An 18,547-nucleotide genomic window follows, 5' to 3' on the forward strand; every position below is an offset into this window, starting at 1 on the left:
AAAAACCAGAGTTATTCCACCAAATATTGATTTCTGAACTCTTAAAACTTTATGAATATGAACTTATTTTATTTGCATTATTTGAGGTCTGATTGAGCTTAAGCCCTGTCTCATTTTCTGTAAATAAATGCTCTAAATGAGAATATTTGTATTAGGAATTTGGGAGAAATATTGTCTGTAGTTTATAGAATAAAACAACAATGTTCATTTTACTCAAACATAAACCTATAAATAGCAAAATCAGAGAAACTTTTTTGTCTCACTTGGCCTGGCTGCACTCATGTTTTAGGCTAAACGGCAGGTTTAAGTTCATTTTTACTCTCTGCTCGCACAAATGAAATGCAATAAAGCGTTTAGCATCATTTATCACACTTAGCATCAGTTTACTAACCTTTCACAGACTGTTTTCTAACTGCAATATAGGGGCTGTACATGACTAGGATAGTAACGTAAGCTGAGTTAAAAGCTTAAAAGCGTTAGCACTAGTTTGTTTGCCAAAGACTGGCTGCTTTTTTTTCTGTGTAAATTCAAGTTAGCTACATGATCAAAGGCTTGAACAGCACTGCTGAGGTAGATGTACTGTGCTGTGTTGCTTTCTCTGCTAAATGAATTTAGGCTATTTTATATTTATTCAATAAAAAGAGCATAAACACCATATGGATAAGATATGGTGGTACACAAGCTGACCGTGGTACTAGGATTTTAGTAATAGTATTGAAATGGTGATGATTAAAAAGTTATGTTAAGTGCATTATTGGTGTTTATATGATAAAAACAGAAGCAGAATTAAACAATATCTGCTAACCGCACACTTATTATAACCCTGCCTCAGTTCCCGACTAACAGAGAGAGCTCACTGATCTCACTGGGGATATCGTCTCTCTCTCGCTCTGTCATTTTCACCTTGCTCAAGGTTAGGAGGTAGCAGTGCACTGATGATTTAAAACCAGGCTGAGGAGAAATGGACGTGTTTACGACTGGATCTAGTTTTCCCTTAGATTTTAATGAAATTCTTTAAAAAATATACTGAAAAATGTAATTTTGGCAAGAGAAAACATCCTAAATCCAACTAAATATTGCATATTTGTAATTTTTAGATTGTTGCAAGAATAAATCTTTTTCTAGATTATTTGAGGTTTCATTTTTTTAAGACATTTTAGTGTCTTAAAAATCTATAACACACAGGTCAATTATGGATCATGCAGCTGGATTTATGGCGTGTCGATGAGTCTTTATTTACTTGGTATCGTGAGGTAGGTGTGGTCGATATGGCGCTAAAATAATATCACGATATTTCATGGTATTTCCGCGATAACGATACTCTTGACGATATGACCAAACACTGAGTTAAAAAAAGTATTTCAAGAATGCACTACTGCAACAAAATGAAAATTCGATTTTATTATTGCATACAGTATGATATGGCACACCACTAACTGAGATTTTTTTTAAAAATACAAGAATTTTATCATATTTATAGTCATATATATAAGTCATGATACTAATAATATTATTAATGCACTCCAAATATCTCCATATATTCAGGATTAAAGTAAAAGAACAGGACAGATATAATCTGTCTCTAGTAGATAAATAATGAGAAATTAGAACAGAGTGATTTTTTTTTGTTGCTAAAAACAGTAAAAAAGTCAAACCCTGATGTGATAATTAGAGGTGGGTGATATGGCGCCATATTTCAGGGTATAGTAATATCCTTCCCCATATTAAAAAATGTTAATGATATTATCGCACACACCTATCGTGAGGGCACAAAATGTCATGTATTGAATTCTCTTAATTTTATATGGATGTGGTTAATTTTGGGTGCAACCTAAAATAAACCAATCAGAGTGCTAGTTATCATTCTATTTAAGAACCAGGTGAGCTCTGACTTTGGCGCGTTCGTATCTTAACAGCGCAGCGCTTTTGTGCGTCTCAGGAGAGAATTTCATTCTGACCTGCATGTTCATATTTTATTTTGTAAACGAGAAAGTGTTAAACAAACCAGAAATATATATTTTAGATTTTACATTATATAAAGTAGCTTCTCTTGCTTAGATTAGACAGTTTTGAACATCTCTGCTGGATTTTCTCAGTCAGCTTTATGAGGTAGAGTCACCTGGAATTCAGGCTTTCAGTTAACAGCTGTGCTGAACTCATCAAGAGTTAATTACTTGAATTTCCTGTCTCTTAATAAAGTGTTTGAGAGCATCAGTTAAAGTAAAGTAGTGAAGAGGTAGAGTTACAGGTATACAGTGAATAGTGAACAGTGAGTAATGTTCTAATCCAGTGTTTCTTAAACTGTGGTACATGTACCACTGGTGGTAGGTGAAGCACACATTTTCCAAAGATTGGACAAATGCATGCGGGTATCAAGCGATGTCCAAATCCCTGGATCTTTAAAATTTGCCTGGTTTCACTGGTGACAAAGACATATTGTCACTGTCGGATTAAAAAAAACATCATTTTCTCCAAATCCACAAACTTGAAAGGGAAAGTCATTTTGCAACATTTATATTTAAATTTGGAGTATAGCTACATGACCATAGCATTAACTTATTGTTGCGTTATTAGACATTGCGTTCTTTGTCCATATTGTTCACTCCTAGTTTGCTTGCATAGTCTATATTTCTAAGGATGACTTTTAGGTGGTACTTTGACTGTTTAGTTTGATTGTGGGTGGTACACGGTCTAAAATGTTTGAGAACCACTGTTCTAATCCATCAACTAATAGTAAAAAACAACCATCAAAAATGTTATAATGATGAAACTGGCATCCAGCCTCAGAAACCACACGTTAACAAACAGCTCCCCAGATTAGAGCACCTAAAAGCTTCTTCACAGAGTATTTAAGTTTGTTTAACAGTAATATTACGTTACTACATGATTCCTTATGTGTTCCTTCATAGTCTGATAGATCACTTTATTATTCATTTACTATGTAGGAAAAAAATAATAACAGAAACATTGAAGGGGAAGGTTTGTCCAAATAACTTATATATATACTATATAAGAGGATATCTATATTTGATGCATTGTCATGTATAGCAGTGAATTTGAAATGGTATTAAATTGTTAATAAAAGTCATAAACTACCTGTAGATACCCTGTGTGTAATCTGGACACACACCGTATGTCCTGCAGGGCGGCGTGCTGGTTTAAGGTGGACCGGGTGTGTAAGATATAAGCAGATTAGCTGGGGATTTCCTGCAGCACTATAGGCCATACTGCAGCCAGATGCTTTTGTCAACTCAGTAATCTCTTAGTAAATCGCTTAGAGAGGAACCCGGCGTAAGAGGCTTTCACGTGTACCACTGCACTGTTTACTGGCAGCAGCCCTAATTGGCCGATGGCCTCGGCGGAAGAATCAGAGGAGCGTGATTGGCCAGTGACCGACCCTACGATACATATATGACCAATTAGTCTAGACGTGTTATCGTGCTATCGGATGTGTGCTTCTTCAGTTTACAATAGGAGATGCTATGCTAACAATGCTAACAAACAATGAGACCATATAGAAACAGCAACACTGGTACAGTTGGAATATACGCAGATATGCCAAAAGTCATGGGATAGCTAGTGTAGCTAGAAGACTGCACTAAATTTTCAGACATGTGGGCGGAGTCTCCTGTATTGAATGTTGATGTGGAATCTGGATTTATGCTAGGCTCACTTATGTAAGTTAACATGGACAGTTCTAGCCAGATGTCGCCAGTCACCATCATTACCACCCACTGCACTGTGCTGTTCACTGTGGGTGGTAATATGAGCCTTCTATGGTAAGAATTCCACAGTACACACGGGACACTGTAGCAGATAGATAGATAGATAGATAGATAGATAGATAGATAGATAGATAGATAGATAGATAGATAGATAGATAGATAGATAGATAGATAGATAGATAGAAACATATTCAAACATAAATTAAAACACAGAAGAATAGACAATAGGCTATAAAAAGGTTAAATACAAGGTAAAAGGTTAAAAACAAGAATTAAGTCTGTTTTATATGAAATTGGATATCACTAATCATTATTGACCTTCACTGTCAGTGTGTAGTCATCCCCCACCCCCCTACATTACATCAACTTGTAGATCAGATATTGTGATTAACTATAGGTAATGTTTTAATTCTAAGTTTTATAATTATAAATAATATAATTAGAATGAATACCCATTAAAATGAAGGACTGGTTGTAAATTGTTCTAGAGGGCTAATACTGCATCATTAGTTTGCAATGTATTTTTATTTATTTATTTAAATAACAAACATTTACAAAATAAATTACAATAAATTCTACAGACCAAAACTATACAACATTAAATATGTTCATTTCAGTTTAAGTGGAGCATAGTGATTGATCTGGTGCTAAAATACAGTCACTGTAATATGATTTAAAAAAAATATAAGAGAGCACTTAAAAATGATGAGTTTCTTTGATTTTAACAAATTGAAAACCTCTGGAATATAATCAAGAGGAAGATGGATGATCACAAGCCATCAAACCAAACTGAACTGCTTGAATTTTTGCACCAGGAGTAAAGCAGCTTAAAGTTATCCAAAAGCAGTGTGTAAGACTGGTGGAGGAGAACATGATGCCAAGATGCATAAAAACTGTGATTAAAAACCAGGGTTTTTACAGCGTAACAATCAATTCAGTTGGTTATATTGATTGTTATGATGCATTTGTTAAAATTGTAAATGGCCAAAATAATAGGAACACTTTGTTTTGGGCTATTTGGGCTATGAGTTGTATAAAGGTTAGAAACTCCCAGTATATAATTTGTAATATACAGTGTATATATGTGCTTTCAACACAGTTTCTTCACTTGTTTTAATGAACTGGGAGTAAGAAGTCAATCATATAAACATGACAGCATGACTCTGTTGTTTTCACTGGCAGCTGTGACGTGATTATGGACTATAATTATGTTCATTTACTCATATTGAACAGTTCTGAATAATGTTTGCTCACAGAATTGAACACACTGTATGTTCTATAGTATCTACAAACCCTTTCTGATAGATTATAATACTTTTTCAGCTTTATGGTTCTCCATTGCTGAGGATTTCCATCCAGTACCTTTGGTATGAGCTGGAGTAGGAGATCTGATTATTAAACATCAAACAGTACCTGTCATCACTTATACTCTCGTGAGGCTGGATACAATCAGATGTTCCCACATCTAGTGTAGGATCTTCCCAGAAGAGTAGAGTCTGTTACTGAAGCACTGTTACTGAATAAGTTTACATCAATACCCTTCATTTCAGAAGAAACTGTGTATATATAATGGGTATATAATGAAATATGAACATTAATAAAGGCAGTAATTAAGAATTTACAGAGACTGGTGAAACATAGCTCAGTTTATTTAGTGATTATAACACACCATCGCCTCTTTCCACATTGTTGAAGGTGTGGAATATGGAGCTAGACTTTTGCTAAACACTCCTTCAATAAAGCTTTCCATTAAACTTAGTTACTCAGCACAATAATCTACTGTATTCTTATTTAAAAAGCACTGAAGGTACCTTGCGATATTATAATATAGTAAAAGTAGATGCAATCATGATAAATAACAGTATAATTTTGAGATTAAAACAATTATTATTTGTACAAGATTGACCCCAATGATATAAAGGTTTTTTTTTCTTTATCATTTTTTTTTTGTTTTAATTAAAATTTAAATACCTTTATTAAATTATTAAAAAGCTTCTTAAGGTGAATAAAAAGTATTAAGATTTTCCAGTAAAACAATGCACCGACTTTGGACTTGATATAACACAGTGGACCAACACCAGCAGATGTCATGTGCTCTTTTGCAGTAATGTTTTTTTTTTTTGGACAGCAGTGGCTTCCTCCGTGGTGTTCTCCCATAAACTCCATTCTTGTTTAATGTTTCCTTATTGTAGATTCGTCAACAAAAATGTTAACTTGTGTCTTCTGCTGACACTCTGGGATTCTTCCTCACCTCATTGATCATTCTGCGCTGTGCTCTTACAGTCATCTTTACAGGACTTTACCACGCCTAGGGAGATTAGCAGCAACAGTGCTGAACTTTCTCCATTTGTAGAGCGACTGTCTTGTAGATCGTGGACACATGAACATCAAGGCTTTTAGAGATACTTTTTTGTTTGTAACCCTTTCCAGCTTCATGCAAGTCAACAATTCTTGAACGTAGGTCTTCTGAGAGTTTGATCTTTTGAGCGAGGCATGATTCACATCAAGCAATTAAGAAGCTTCCTAAGAACAGCAAACTCAAAACTGGTGTGTGTTTTCTTTTATAGGGCAGGGCAGCTTTAGCCAACAAACTAACTCTTAGAAAAGTCATTAGCCTGGAGGTTCACATATCTTTTCCCCTCTCACTATGAATGTTAACATGTTGACTTCGATAAAACCATGCAAACATTTATCATTTTTTGTGTGGTATTATTTTAAGCAGACTGTGTTTGTCTATTGTTGTGACTTAGATGAAGATCAGAACACATTTAATGACCAATTTATGCAGAAATCCAAGTATAATCTCAAAGAGTTCACCTACTTTTTCTTGCATAGTATTTCTTGTATAGTGTTTATAATAGAAGTTGATATTCAGACCGTGTACAGAAGGATACAGCGCTGCAGATCGAGCGTTTCTCAGTGTGTAAAGTCCGTATTGTAACATGTGCGGTAGTGTGTGAGAGGTACAGAGTGTGTATAATGGAGTTGTACGGCTGGTTAGACACGCTTTATTGGGATGTTGGGATTACAGGCGGCTGAAACATGGCCTAATTGGCTAAGATTAGCACAGTTTAAAAATAACCCAGTGCCCCAGTGCAGTTCAGCTACTCCGCCTCCTGTTACACTTTCCTTTATTCCTTTATTCCTCTGATGTTTGATGTTTCAGAGGGAAAGTATGTTAAATCAGCGAGGCTTTTAACTGCAGGGAGTGTATTACTGTACAGACCCAGTGTCTAATCAGTGTCCACAGTGTGTTACTAATATTGCTTGTATTTCTGCTTCAATATTATTTAGTTTCTGAATCAGTTTCTCTGATTTTGCTATTTATAGGTTTATGTTTGAGTAAAATGAACATTGTTGTTTTATTCTATAAACTACAGACAATATTTCTCCCAAATTCCTAAAAACATATTGTCATTTAGAGCATTTATTTATAGCAGAAAATGAGAAATTGCTGAAATAACAAAACAAAAAGATGCAGAGCTTTCAGACCTCAAATAATGCAAAGAAAACAAGTTTATATTCATAAAGTTTTAAGAGTTCAGAAATCAATATTTGGTGGAATAATCCTGGTTTTTAATCACAGTTTTCATGTATCTTGGCATCATGTTCTCCTCCACCAGTCTTACACACTGCTTTTGGATAACTTTATGCTGCTTTACTCCTGGTGCAAAAATCAAGCAGTTCAGTTTGGTGGTTTGATGGTTTGTGATCATCCATCTTCCTCTTGATTATATTTCAAAGGTTTTAAATTTGATAAAATCAAAGAAACTCATCATTTTTAAGTGCTCTCATTTTTTCCAGAGCTGTATATGTAAAATATAATTTATAAATATGTATGTAATAAAGAAAAAAAAAGAAAAAGTAAATGATACAATAAAATGATAATAATGATGAGAAGATATACAAATAATAATAATTAATTGGTGATTAGAAAATAAAATAAACAATAATTAACTGTAGTTTTTCTGGATGATAAAGCTCTGTATGAAAGCGACGTCCTGCCAGTGTTGCCTTTGTCTTACCCCTACCTGTCAAACCAAATCTGCTGCCCTGCTTTGATGGTATTTTAATGCATCTGTGTATACGTGTGTGTGTGTGTGCGTGTGTGTGTGTGTGTCCACAGCCTGAGGAGTTTGGTCAGGAGGCCACTGAGGAGCAGATGGGGGAGGCAATGATGGACCCAGAGGGAGAGGCATACAACGAGAATCAGCAGGTACAGCAAATACCACTTACACACACACACACACACACACACACACACACACACACACACACACACTTACACACTCACACACACACACACACACACACACGAGTCTGTAGTACTGTAGGAGTGGTGAATAAGCCAGTACTGTGAGTCACGGTGTGTACAGTCACACAAACACACACACACACACTAATCAGCTGCTTTCTGCATTGGATTGGTGTAATTAGGCCTCTAACACCAACTGATTCCTCTTACAGCACTTTACCCCTGTATCATAAATACTAGGGGTGGGACAAATTATCGATATCACAATATATTGTATATGTTAAAATGTTATCAATGCAACGCATCAAAAATAAATATATTTATAGTGAAACATAGACTCTCTAAACTCCCCAATCTGACTTATTAAACTTACTGCTTCATCATTGCTTCATTCATACTTGCTTCTATTTGTGTGATAACAACTATTTATGTGATGATTGTAGAATAATTGTAGAGTTTTAGAGTAGAGTTTTCTTTATTTTTGCATTTTAAACTCCTCAGATACAGTCAATAAATTGTAATAATCTTAAATAGTACAAAAGCCTATGTACAAAATTTTGCAGTAAACTGCTGACTTTAAGAAAAACACATTACCTAAAAACTAAAAAAAAGGATATTTAGTATTGTAAAAAACAAACAAAACTAATATTAAAAAAAGCCCTGAAAAAATCATATTTGTTTTAAAAAAAAGGGAGGGGTGATTTTTTTCAAACGTCTTATTGGGTAAAAGCTTAAAGAACTTTAGAAATGCATTTTAAAAAATGTCAATTATCAGGGGGCTCCGAGTGGTCCAGAGGGCTAAGTGCTGCCACTATTTTCAGGAGATCACTGGTTCGAATCCAGTTTATGCAGCTTGCCATCAGCAGCCAGAGCCCTGAGAGAGCACAGTTGGTCTTGCTCTCTCTCTCTGGGTGGGTACAGTAGTAGATGGCGCTCTCTCTTTTCCCTCATCACTCTTAGGGTGATGTGGATCAGTACAAGGCTGCATCTGTGAGCTGTTGTATCAGAACCGAGTCACTGCGCTTTCCTCCAAACGTTAGCACTGTGATGCTATTCAGTAATGCTACAGCATCAGCAGCAGTTCAAAAAGAGGCGGAGTCTGACTTCACATGTATCGGAGGAGGCGTGTTCTAGTCTTCACCCTCCTGGGTGAAGTCTTTATCTGTAGTAAAGCAGTGAAGCTGGAACAGATGGAGTTACTGCTGTTACTCTCTACTGCAGCATTTACACACTCACAGCACATTCACACTTTCATACATCATAATAACTAGAAAAAGACTCAGAAACACAGAGAACTCTGTAACTATTAAAAGTAGAGTTAGAGTAAAGTTTTCTTTAGAGCAGAGGTATCCAAACTTTTTTTGTTGGGGGCCAGAAGGAGAAATATATTTGAAGTCACGGGCCACAGACTCTATAATAAAACAAATAATGAAATATACCACTTTAAATAATACATTTTCCTGATTATTTCATTTACACACCATTTTACTTGACTTACTATCTTTATCTTAGACAGTGTTGTGTAAACTAAGATTTTTCAAACTGATGTTTAATTTCATGATGTCTCTTAATATTAAACTCCTTAATTACAGCAACTTTTAGATTTTTTGCCCTGTTTTTCTGCGCTACAACTGAGCACTCTCTGCCCTTTTAGACTCTCCGCTCTCCCTCTCCGCTTTTAGACTCTTTGGCCCGTTTTTCTGCGCCAGAAATGCGCACCCTCTCTGCTTTTAGACTCTTTGGCCTGTTTTTCTGCGCTAGAAATGCGCACTCTCTCCGCTTTTAGACTCTTTGGCCCGTTTTTCTGCGCCAGAAATGCGCACCCTCTCTGCTTTTAGACTCTTTGGCCCGTTTTTCTGCGCCAGAAATGCGCACTCTCTCCGCTTTTAGACTCTTTTGCCCCGTTTTTCTGCGCTAGAAATGCGCACTCTCTCCGCTTTTAGACTCTTTGGCCCGTTTTTCTGCGCCAGAAATGCGCACCCTCTCTGCTTTTAGACTCTTTGGCCTGTTTTTCTGCACTAGAAATGCACACCCTCTCCACTTTTAGACTCTTTGGCCCGTTTTTCTGCGCTAGAAATGCGCACTCTCTCCGCTTTTAGACTCTTTGGCCCGTTTTTCTGCGCCAGAAATGCGCACCCTCTCTGCTTTTAGACTCTTTGGCCTGTTTTTCTGCGCCAGAAATGCGCACTCTCTCCGCTTTTAGACTCTTTGGCCCGTTTTTCTGCGCTAGAAATGCACACCCTCTCCGCTTTTAGACTCTTTGGCCCGTTTTTCTGCGCTAGAAATGCGCACTCTCTCCGCTTTTAGACTCTTTGGTCCGTTTTTCTGCGCTAGAAATGCGCACCCTCTCCGCTTTTAGACTCTTTGGTCCGTTTTTCTGCGCTAGAAATGCGCACTCTCTCCACTTTTAGACTCTTTGGCCCGTTTTTCTATGCTAGAAATGCGCACTCTCTCCGCTTTTAGACTCTTTGGCCCGTTTTTCTGCGCTAGAAATGCGCACCCTCTCCGCTTTTAGACTCTTTGGTCCGTTTTTCTGCGCTAGAAATGCGCACCCTCTCCGCTTTTAGACTCTTTGGCCCGTTTTTCTGCGCCAGAAATGCGCACCCTCTCCGCTTTTAGACTCTTTGGCCCGTTTTTCTGTGCTAGAAATGCGCACTCTCTCCGCTTTTAGACTCTTTGGCCTGTTTTTCTGCGCTAGAAATGCGCACCCTCTCCGCTTTTAGACTCTTTGGCCCGTTTTTCTGCGCTAGAAATGCGCACCCTCTCCACTTTTAGACACTTCGGCCCGTTTCTGACACCTAGCGTTCAAACTTTGAATCTTACATTATAAAAACCTGCTTAACAGCGGGTCAACTTTCATTCTATTTCTAAAATACCCCGCGGGCCATAGTTTGGACACCCCCTGCTTTAGACAAATTACAGATAAAGCCAGAGAGCGGTGAATACAGATTTTCCTACACCTTCAAATAAAGACTATTGGAAACTGAAAAAAGAAATGCTACAGGAAGACATCTGGCTAACCCACATGGAAACAGCAGCTTTAGCCTTTAGTCTCAGTTTCAGCAGAGAAGAGAATTAGAAGTAGAGAAAGTCTGACAGGTGAAGAAGTGCAGTAATAAAGTCATTGATAAAATAAAGAGAAAATAAACATACATAAATAGGGTTTTTCTAAAACCTTTTACCATTAGTATATATCTGTAATTTATCATGTCTATAAGACTAAGTGTGGAATTCCCTGCTTAGTGTGTAGGGTTGCAGCGGTAACCGGTTTCACGGTATACCGTGGTATTAAAATGCACGGTTATCATACCGTGTGTGTTTGCTTATTACCGGTAAAACGCAAGCCAGCGGTGAAACTCACCCGCGCATGCGCAACTCTGCTCCGCTTCAGCTGCTCAGCACACAGCGGTGAGAACGGCAGAAAGTGCATCAGACTAGAGCTTCATTAACAATTATTATTGTTAATGAAAACGAACCAAATAACGAAAACTGAAAGTGAAACTTAACTAACTTATTTATAAGCGCTGTTTTCACTCCCGCAGTTCTACAGCGGGAGGTGTTGTGCTGATTCTGTCCGCGAAGCGGGAGTCGGATTGAGCAGGGAGTCGGATTCGGCACAACAGCGGCAGCGCGGCAGCACCTCGCGGCCCGCGGTGTTAGTTGTAAGCGCTCGCGCTAGCCGCAAAATACGACAGAAAACACTGAGAAACTGCAGAATTATGAATTGGACTAAAATGAGCACGAGGAGATAAAAGAGAACCTTTACCTGTGAGTAGCTCACATCAGAACACGCAAATCTCTCTCTCTCTCTCTCTCTGTCTCTCTCTCTCTGTGTCTCTCTCTCTGTGTCTCTCTCTCTCGCACGTGAACTTCTCCGCACTGTGTTTAGCTGTTCTTAAAAATCATTTTAATTAAATAATAGTTCTATGCTTCTATGTTAGTGTTAATTAACATAATTCTGATCATATTTCGCTCATTCAAACAGCCTGAAAACAGACTTGTAATCTTGTAATCAACAAGCTTGTAATCAATGTGGCCGTAAAGTCACAGCTAAAGGAGGAAATACATCAAACCTGTTCTCCCATCTCCGAGAACACCACCCCGCTGTGCAGCGGAAAGTATGTGTTCAGTTTATAATTTTAATCTGAACATAAATAAAACCTCTTTGTAGTCGTGCACAACCCATGCGGTAAGCGCCCGCAAAAGCGCTGAGTTATCCGAAATTTGGGCACGCAGGTACAGGCGTGAAGTGCGTGCTACGATGGATTCACGTGTCCGTGTAAAGGTCCTGGCCGGACTGGATGTGAAAGACGCCATTCATTTACATGCGTTAATTTTCAAATTCTGACGTGCCTGTTTTTCATATGTTAAAACCAGACTCGGTGTGAAAGCCTTAAAATAGAAATCTCTATTGTGAGGATCATGTCAGAAATAAATCCCCTCTTTCTGCAGTATCTGGTTATATACCAACTTTTTTATATATATACACTCTTAATGCCCTTAAGAGTAGTGGAAAAACATGGTTTCCTTCACCTGATGTTGTAGTTTCTACAATGAATAGTTAATTGAACAAAAAACCTTTGTTGTAATTTCTTTAAGGGACCGTTTAATAATATATGTAACAAACTGTGATACCGTGATAACTGTGATACCGCGGTATTTTCCGAGACGGTTATCATACCGTGAAAATCTCATACCGTTGCAACCCTATTAGTGTGTCTTCGCCTGCTTTTCTTCTCCTTTTACCTCCCACCTCTCCTCCTCCTCCTCCTCCTCCTCCTCTCTTCGTCATGACCTCGCCGTCATGCCTACTCTGACTACATGGGTGTGGCAGTGACGCCACAGGCCCTGTTGCATTATGGGGAATCACACATCCCCCCCACCCCACCCCCAGCCTTCACACTGTAGAAGAACTGGATTCTCCCTGTGTCTCGTGATCATGTGACTGATGATACACACACACACACACACACACACACACATACACATCTACACACACACACAGCTACACAGAGCTACACAGTCACGTGACACAGTCTTCTCCATTAGAGAGCAGAAGTGATGCTCAGCCTTCAGCTCTGGAGATTCATCACCCTCTGCTGGAGGACTGGAGGAAATACAGTCACAGATTTAACGTTCAGAGTTACCCTGGTGAAAAATATATACTTAATTGTGTGCTGTAAATATACTAACAGATTTATGTACTTGCTTAAAATATATTATAAGTACATTAACATTATGCTTTTATCAAAAGTTTGAAAGTAAACTTTGAAAATACTTTTTTTTAAGTACAGTAAAGTGTATTTTTAAAAAATAGACTACTATGAAGTACACTTTTAGTTTAATGTAATTCAACATACTACTAAAATACTTATTTCCATTTTTAAGTAAAGTGTGTTAAAATCAAGTGTGTTAAAATACAATGTATCATGTAACCTTTTTTAGAAAGGGAATTAATTTACTAAATTGTTCATTTTAAAAAAGATATATATTTAGCTATTACATTAATATAACAGTTAAAATGTATTGGTGTTGTTCCGGCCAAAATTGGGCTTGTCTCAGGTAAAAATTCAAAGGTGGGGGTGTATTTTTTTGGGCTACATTTAAAAATGACCATGGCCGACAAATAAAAATACAAATGTGTGGATAAAGTTTCTTATCTTTAGAGTTGCCAGATTTGTAGTTTTCCCGCCAAATTGGGCTTGTTCAAGGGTGGGGGGTGCATTTTTGGGCTACTTTTAAAAATGACCACGGACGCCTAAAAAAACTAAAAACGTATATACGTGCATAAGGTTCTTCATTGTCAGAGTTGCCAGATTTGTGTTTTTCCCACCAAACTGGGCTTGTTTGAAAATCCAGTCACAGTTGAAAATTCAGGGGGGCAGGCGATTTTTGGGCTACTTTTAAAAATGACCACAAAAAAAATGTGCATAAAGTTCCCTATCTTCAGAGTTGACAAAAAAAAATTTAAGTAAATTTGTAAATTGCAAAAAAGTGTAGTACGGTATATTAAAATATATATATTTTTATACCTAACAAAGTATAGTACTAGAAGTGTGCTACTTACAAAAGACAGGAACAAGAAGCATACTTGTACTGTAATGTAAATAGATCAGATTTATTTAACATTAATTCTTACTACGTTTCTAATATAATGTACTATAATATTTATACAGTTGTAATACTTATACATCATCACTCATCACTTAAGCTATATTTGTGTATATTGGTGTTTTATGTCTGTTTTTGAGGTGTGGTTAACTGGAACTGAGCAACAAAAATCCAGTAGCTTTATAGTATGTCTCAAAATATGTTTAAAAATGACTATAAATAAAATATTAGGTAATGTTTTACTTGTTTTGTTAATTTTAGATTCCTCATAGATGCTCAACTAATATTTAACTGAATGTCTATTAAATGCAACTAAATTCTATGTTGAATGTAAATGGTTCTCTGTAGAACCAAACCTTTACCATAAGCCTAACCTCTGTTCTGCAGTTGGGTTCAACAACCTTCTGGGCTGGAGAGCTACTAGTCTGTAGCACTCCATCCCACTACACTTCGTTTTACACAACAGATTTCTGGCCCGCCAGGTAACGGCTTGGAAAATATTAAATTATATTTAATATAGAATCTTATACTTTCAATTTAGAGCTCAATTGCATTTAATAGACAAGCAGTTGTACGTTAATTAAATATCAGTTAAGCATCTATGAGGCATCTACATATAATTGACCATCCACATAAAGTGATATAAAATTTTATAATCATTTTTTTAGTGTTTCAGACACTGCACTACACTAAATCTAGCCAACCAGCACTAAGAAAACTCCTTTTGCATTCAAATGAATTGGTTTTACATGATAAAAATTGACTTTGTGCAGAATATCTTCATGCTTTTAATGTTTTGTTTTTTTTGTTTTGTGTCTTTTTTCCTCCAGGAGAGCCAGGATTACGAGCCGGAGGCGTAAAGTATCCATTCCAAACCAATGTCCAACCAGCAGCACAATAATGTTTCTAACAATAATAAGGACAAACGCTGAACTCATCACAATAACCCCTGTTGCAAAAAAAAAACAGCAAAAAACTAAAAAAAAAAAATACAGTTATTCCTGCCGATAAAAGTTCTTCCTATCAGATATATATATAAATATAAATATTCTTTTAATATGATCTATTGTAAATGTCCTGTTCTGGCTGTACTGTGGTGGGTGTAGTTCTCTTTACTGACTGCAGGGGGCAGCGCCGTCTCGTTTCCTTGATTCCCTCCCAACGAAACGAGACTCCTCCCCCTCCGTGGCTCTTCGTGCCTGTGTGTGTGTGTGTGTGTGTGTGTGTGTGTGTGCGTGTGTGTTTGTGTAGTAGATGTTTCTGATCTTCCAATGCCAATATTGGGGGTGAACAAGAAAAAAAAGCAGATATTGGAGTAAACGTATCCGAGAACGATGATATTCTATAGAGCTGTGTACGATGCCTGTTTGTGGGACTTTATTTATTTACTTTTTCATTCAATATTGAAGCTAAAGTTGTTATTTTAATGTTTTTCAAGTAAGAGTTTTATACATTGTAACTTTATAGTTGCTTGTGATATCATTCCAGTGGATCTCTCTGTTAGAAATGGGCAGTTTGTATCTGTTTGTGCGTTTGTGTGCGTTTGTGTACCGGAGATTTTAAAGTCAGTGTAAATGTGTCTTGAAATGTTTATGGGTATCAGATTAGTGCTTTACAATGCTGGAAATGTCGATATACAGGTTTCTGTGTCACGCAAGACAAGCAAGTCCTCTGTAAATAAAGAAATAAAAAACTAAAAAACCTGTGCAAAAAGTTCCTTATCGTCAGAGTTGCCAGATTCGTGGTTTTCCCGACAAATTAGGCTTGTTTAAGGGTGGGGGGTAAATTTTTTGGGCTACTTTTAAAAATGACCATGGCCACCAAAAAAAAAATAAAAACGTGCATAAAGTTCCTTATCGTCAGAGTTGCCAGATTTGTGTTTTCCTCGCCAAATTGGCCTTGTTTAAGGGTGGGGGGTACATTTTTGGGCTACTTTAAAAAATGACCGCGGCCGCCTTAAAAAAATAAAAACGTGCATAAAGTTCCTCATCTTCAAAGTTGCCAGATTTGGTCATTAAAAATTTCCACGGCCGCAAAAAAAAACTAAAAAATTGCAAAAAGTTTCTTATCGTCAGAGTTGCCAGATTTGTGTTTTTCCCGCCAAATTTAGCTTGTTTGAAAATCCAGCCACAGTTGAAAATTCAGGGGTGACAAGGTGCATTTTTTGAGCTACTTTTAAAAATTACCACGGCCACCAAAAAAAAATAAAAATGTGCATAAAGTTCCTTATCGTCAGAGTTGCCAGATTTATATTTTTCTTGCCAAATTGGGTTTTTGAAATATGCAGTCGCAGGTAAATAAATTCAGGGGTGACATGGTACATTATTTTGGGCTATATTTAAAAATTGCCAAACATTTTTTTCCTTGATAACAGCAATAAGAACTAGATGAACATAATGACATGAGGGAGGACAGCATGAAAAGAAAAGAGAGAGAGAGAGAGAGAGAGACAGAGAGAGAGATCACAATGTAACCAGAAATCAAAAGGCAATAAAAAAGAAAAAGTTAAAGAGGAGAGATAAGAGTTTAGGAGGGGGAAGAACAGAAAAGTAAAAGTCAGTTTTTTTTTAGCTAATTATGTTACTATTAAATGTTCTTGACTAAGATATAAAACTGTAATAAAATAAAGAACTAATAAAACACTTATGTTACAATACTATTAATGACTTTAAAATAAACAGCAATACCGATAATAAATCCCTTATAAACATAATACTAAGACGTACAGTCATAGTTCAAATCAAATCAAATCAAATTTATTTGTATAGCGCTTTTTACAACAGGTGTTGGCACAAAGCAGCTTTACAGAAACATGATTACAGGACAAAGAATCAGGCAAAACATTAAACATAGAATATACATAATACAGAACCCCCAGTGAGCGCGGAGGCAAGGAAAAACTCCCTCAGAGCTGCAGGAGGAGGAAGAAACCTTGGGAGGACCAAGACTCACATTTGAGGGGGGACCATCCTACCACTGGTCAAACAGCTTTTAAATTAAAATTTAAAAAGTCTTTTATACATCCATATAGGTTTTATGTACTCAGGAGTGTAATAGCGCCACTAATGGCTTGGATGTAATCTGTAGTGGAGAGTAAGATGGTCGATGAGCAGCTGATCTGTGGTGGTGGTGGAGAAGAGCTGACTTCAGAAACTTCCATCAGTCTGGCCGGACAGGAGACGCGAGAGCCTGAGGGTCCAACATCGGTATCGGTATCGGTATAGTTGTTTTGCATTTTGCTTCAAACGTGTGACAGACATATATTTTGGGGTAGTTTAAGCTTTTGAAGGGCAGGTTTTAGACTGGCTTTGAGCTGGATATTTTTGTTGGACCTGGCAACCCTGCTTATCTTCATCTTAAAGATACTTCAAGTCAATTGTGTAGCATAGGATATAATATATTTAACGTCCTAAGTAAGCTATTATTATTTCCCCCCTTATATTAAATTTGAAACCATTAATTTTTAAACACTTTTGCTTAGAGTAAACAGCTTGAGAACTTCTACAGAAGTATTTTTAACCCTAGTATCTATACAGAGTAATGAATGGGAATACCTTTTACACCTTGTGGAAGCATTACAAAATGAACCAATCACACGACCCCATCCACGGCACTGGGAGCAGATAGCTTTCACATTCGAAGTGGGTTTGCATCAGAGTCCACTTGAAGCAAATCCCAGACCACCAATTTCTCTCCCAGCTCAAAAATAGCACACCATGGTCTGGAAAAATAAAGGGTAAGCGTGAATACATCCTATGACAGGGGTCGGCAATTAAGTTTGGCCATGGGCCAGATATGGCCACAAAAAAATAGTAGCTCTCCAGCCCAGAGGGTTGTTGAACGCGAGATCCAACCCGTGTTGTCGGGGTCGCGGTCCAATACACTACTGCTGCCCTGGCTAGTGAATTGGGACACAGCCGGGAAAAATGAGAACAGGCGGAAACTAAAGTCACGCCGAGCGCAACAGAGATAGACAGAGGAGGAATGTAAACAAAAGCTCACCGGAGAAGCATTTTATTTTATTTTTTATTTTTTAAAGATAGAAAGATAGATAGATACTTTATTGATCCCCGAGGGGAAATTCAATTCAGTTCTTATTGTTTTCATTATTGTTCATTATAGTTTAAACAAACAACCTCACAGGCCAGATGTTTCATGCTTAGGCCCCTGTCCTAGAAAATCATCCAAATTTGTCACTTGTCGTTCTGTCACTGTGTTGATTGCAGTCTGACGCTAAATTGTGCACCACCATAAAGAACAACTGGTGCTTTTTTATACTCTGCCGTCAGTGTAAATGCAGGGTTAGATGTATATGGGTATATAAGTGTAAATCTGGTTATAGAGTGTGGATCAGATGAAGTAATCCTCAGAGATCTGGAGATTACTGGAGCAGCTGATGGGTTTTCCCGTGTCTCTAGTAAACAGGAAGTCTGGCTGGAGCTGTAAAGAGCTGCTG

General features: G+C 37.3%; 1 protein-coding gene across 1 annotated transcript in view; it reads left to right on the forward strand.

Moving 5' to 3' along the window:
• The window catches only part of LOC125789915 (beta-synuclein-like), a 36,215-nt gene extending 20,421 nt beyond the window's left edge, over positions 1 to 15,794 (forward strand). The window contains exons 5-6 of the mRNA XM_049473014.1: positions 7,852 to 7,941; positions 14,922 to 15,794. Coding sequence (XP_049328971.1) covers positions 7,852 to 7,941; positions 14,922 to 14,951 — 120 coding nt within the window. The 3' untranslated portion in view covers positions 14,952 to 15,794. The remainder of the gene's footprint in view (positions 1 to 7,851; positions 7,942 to 14,921) is intronic.
• The last annotated feature ends 2,753 nt before the right edge of the window (positions 15,795 to 18,547 follow it).

The sequence above is a fragment of the Astyanax mexicanus genome, unplaced genomic scaffold, assembly GCF_023375975.1.
Source record: "Astyanax mexicanus isolate ESR-SI-001 unplaced genomic scaffold, AstMex3_surface scaffold_32, whole genome shotgun sequence".
Classification (NCBI taxonomy): domain Eukaryota; kingdom Metazoa; phylum Chordata; class Actinopteri; order Characiformes; family Acestrorhamphidae; genus Astyanax; species Astyanax mexicanus.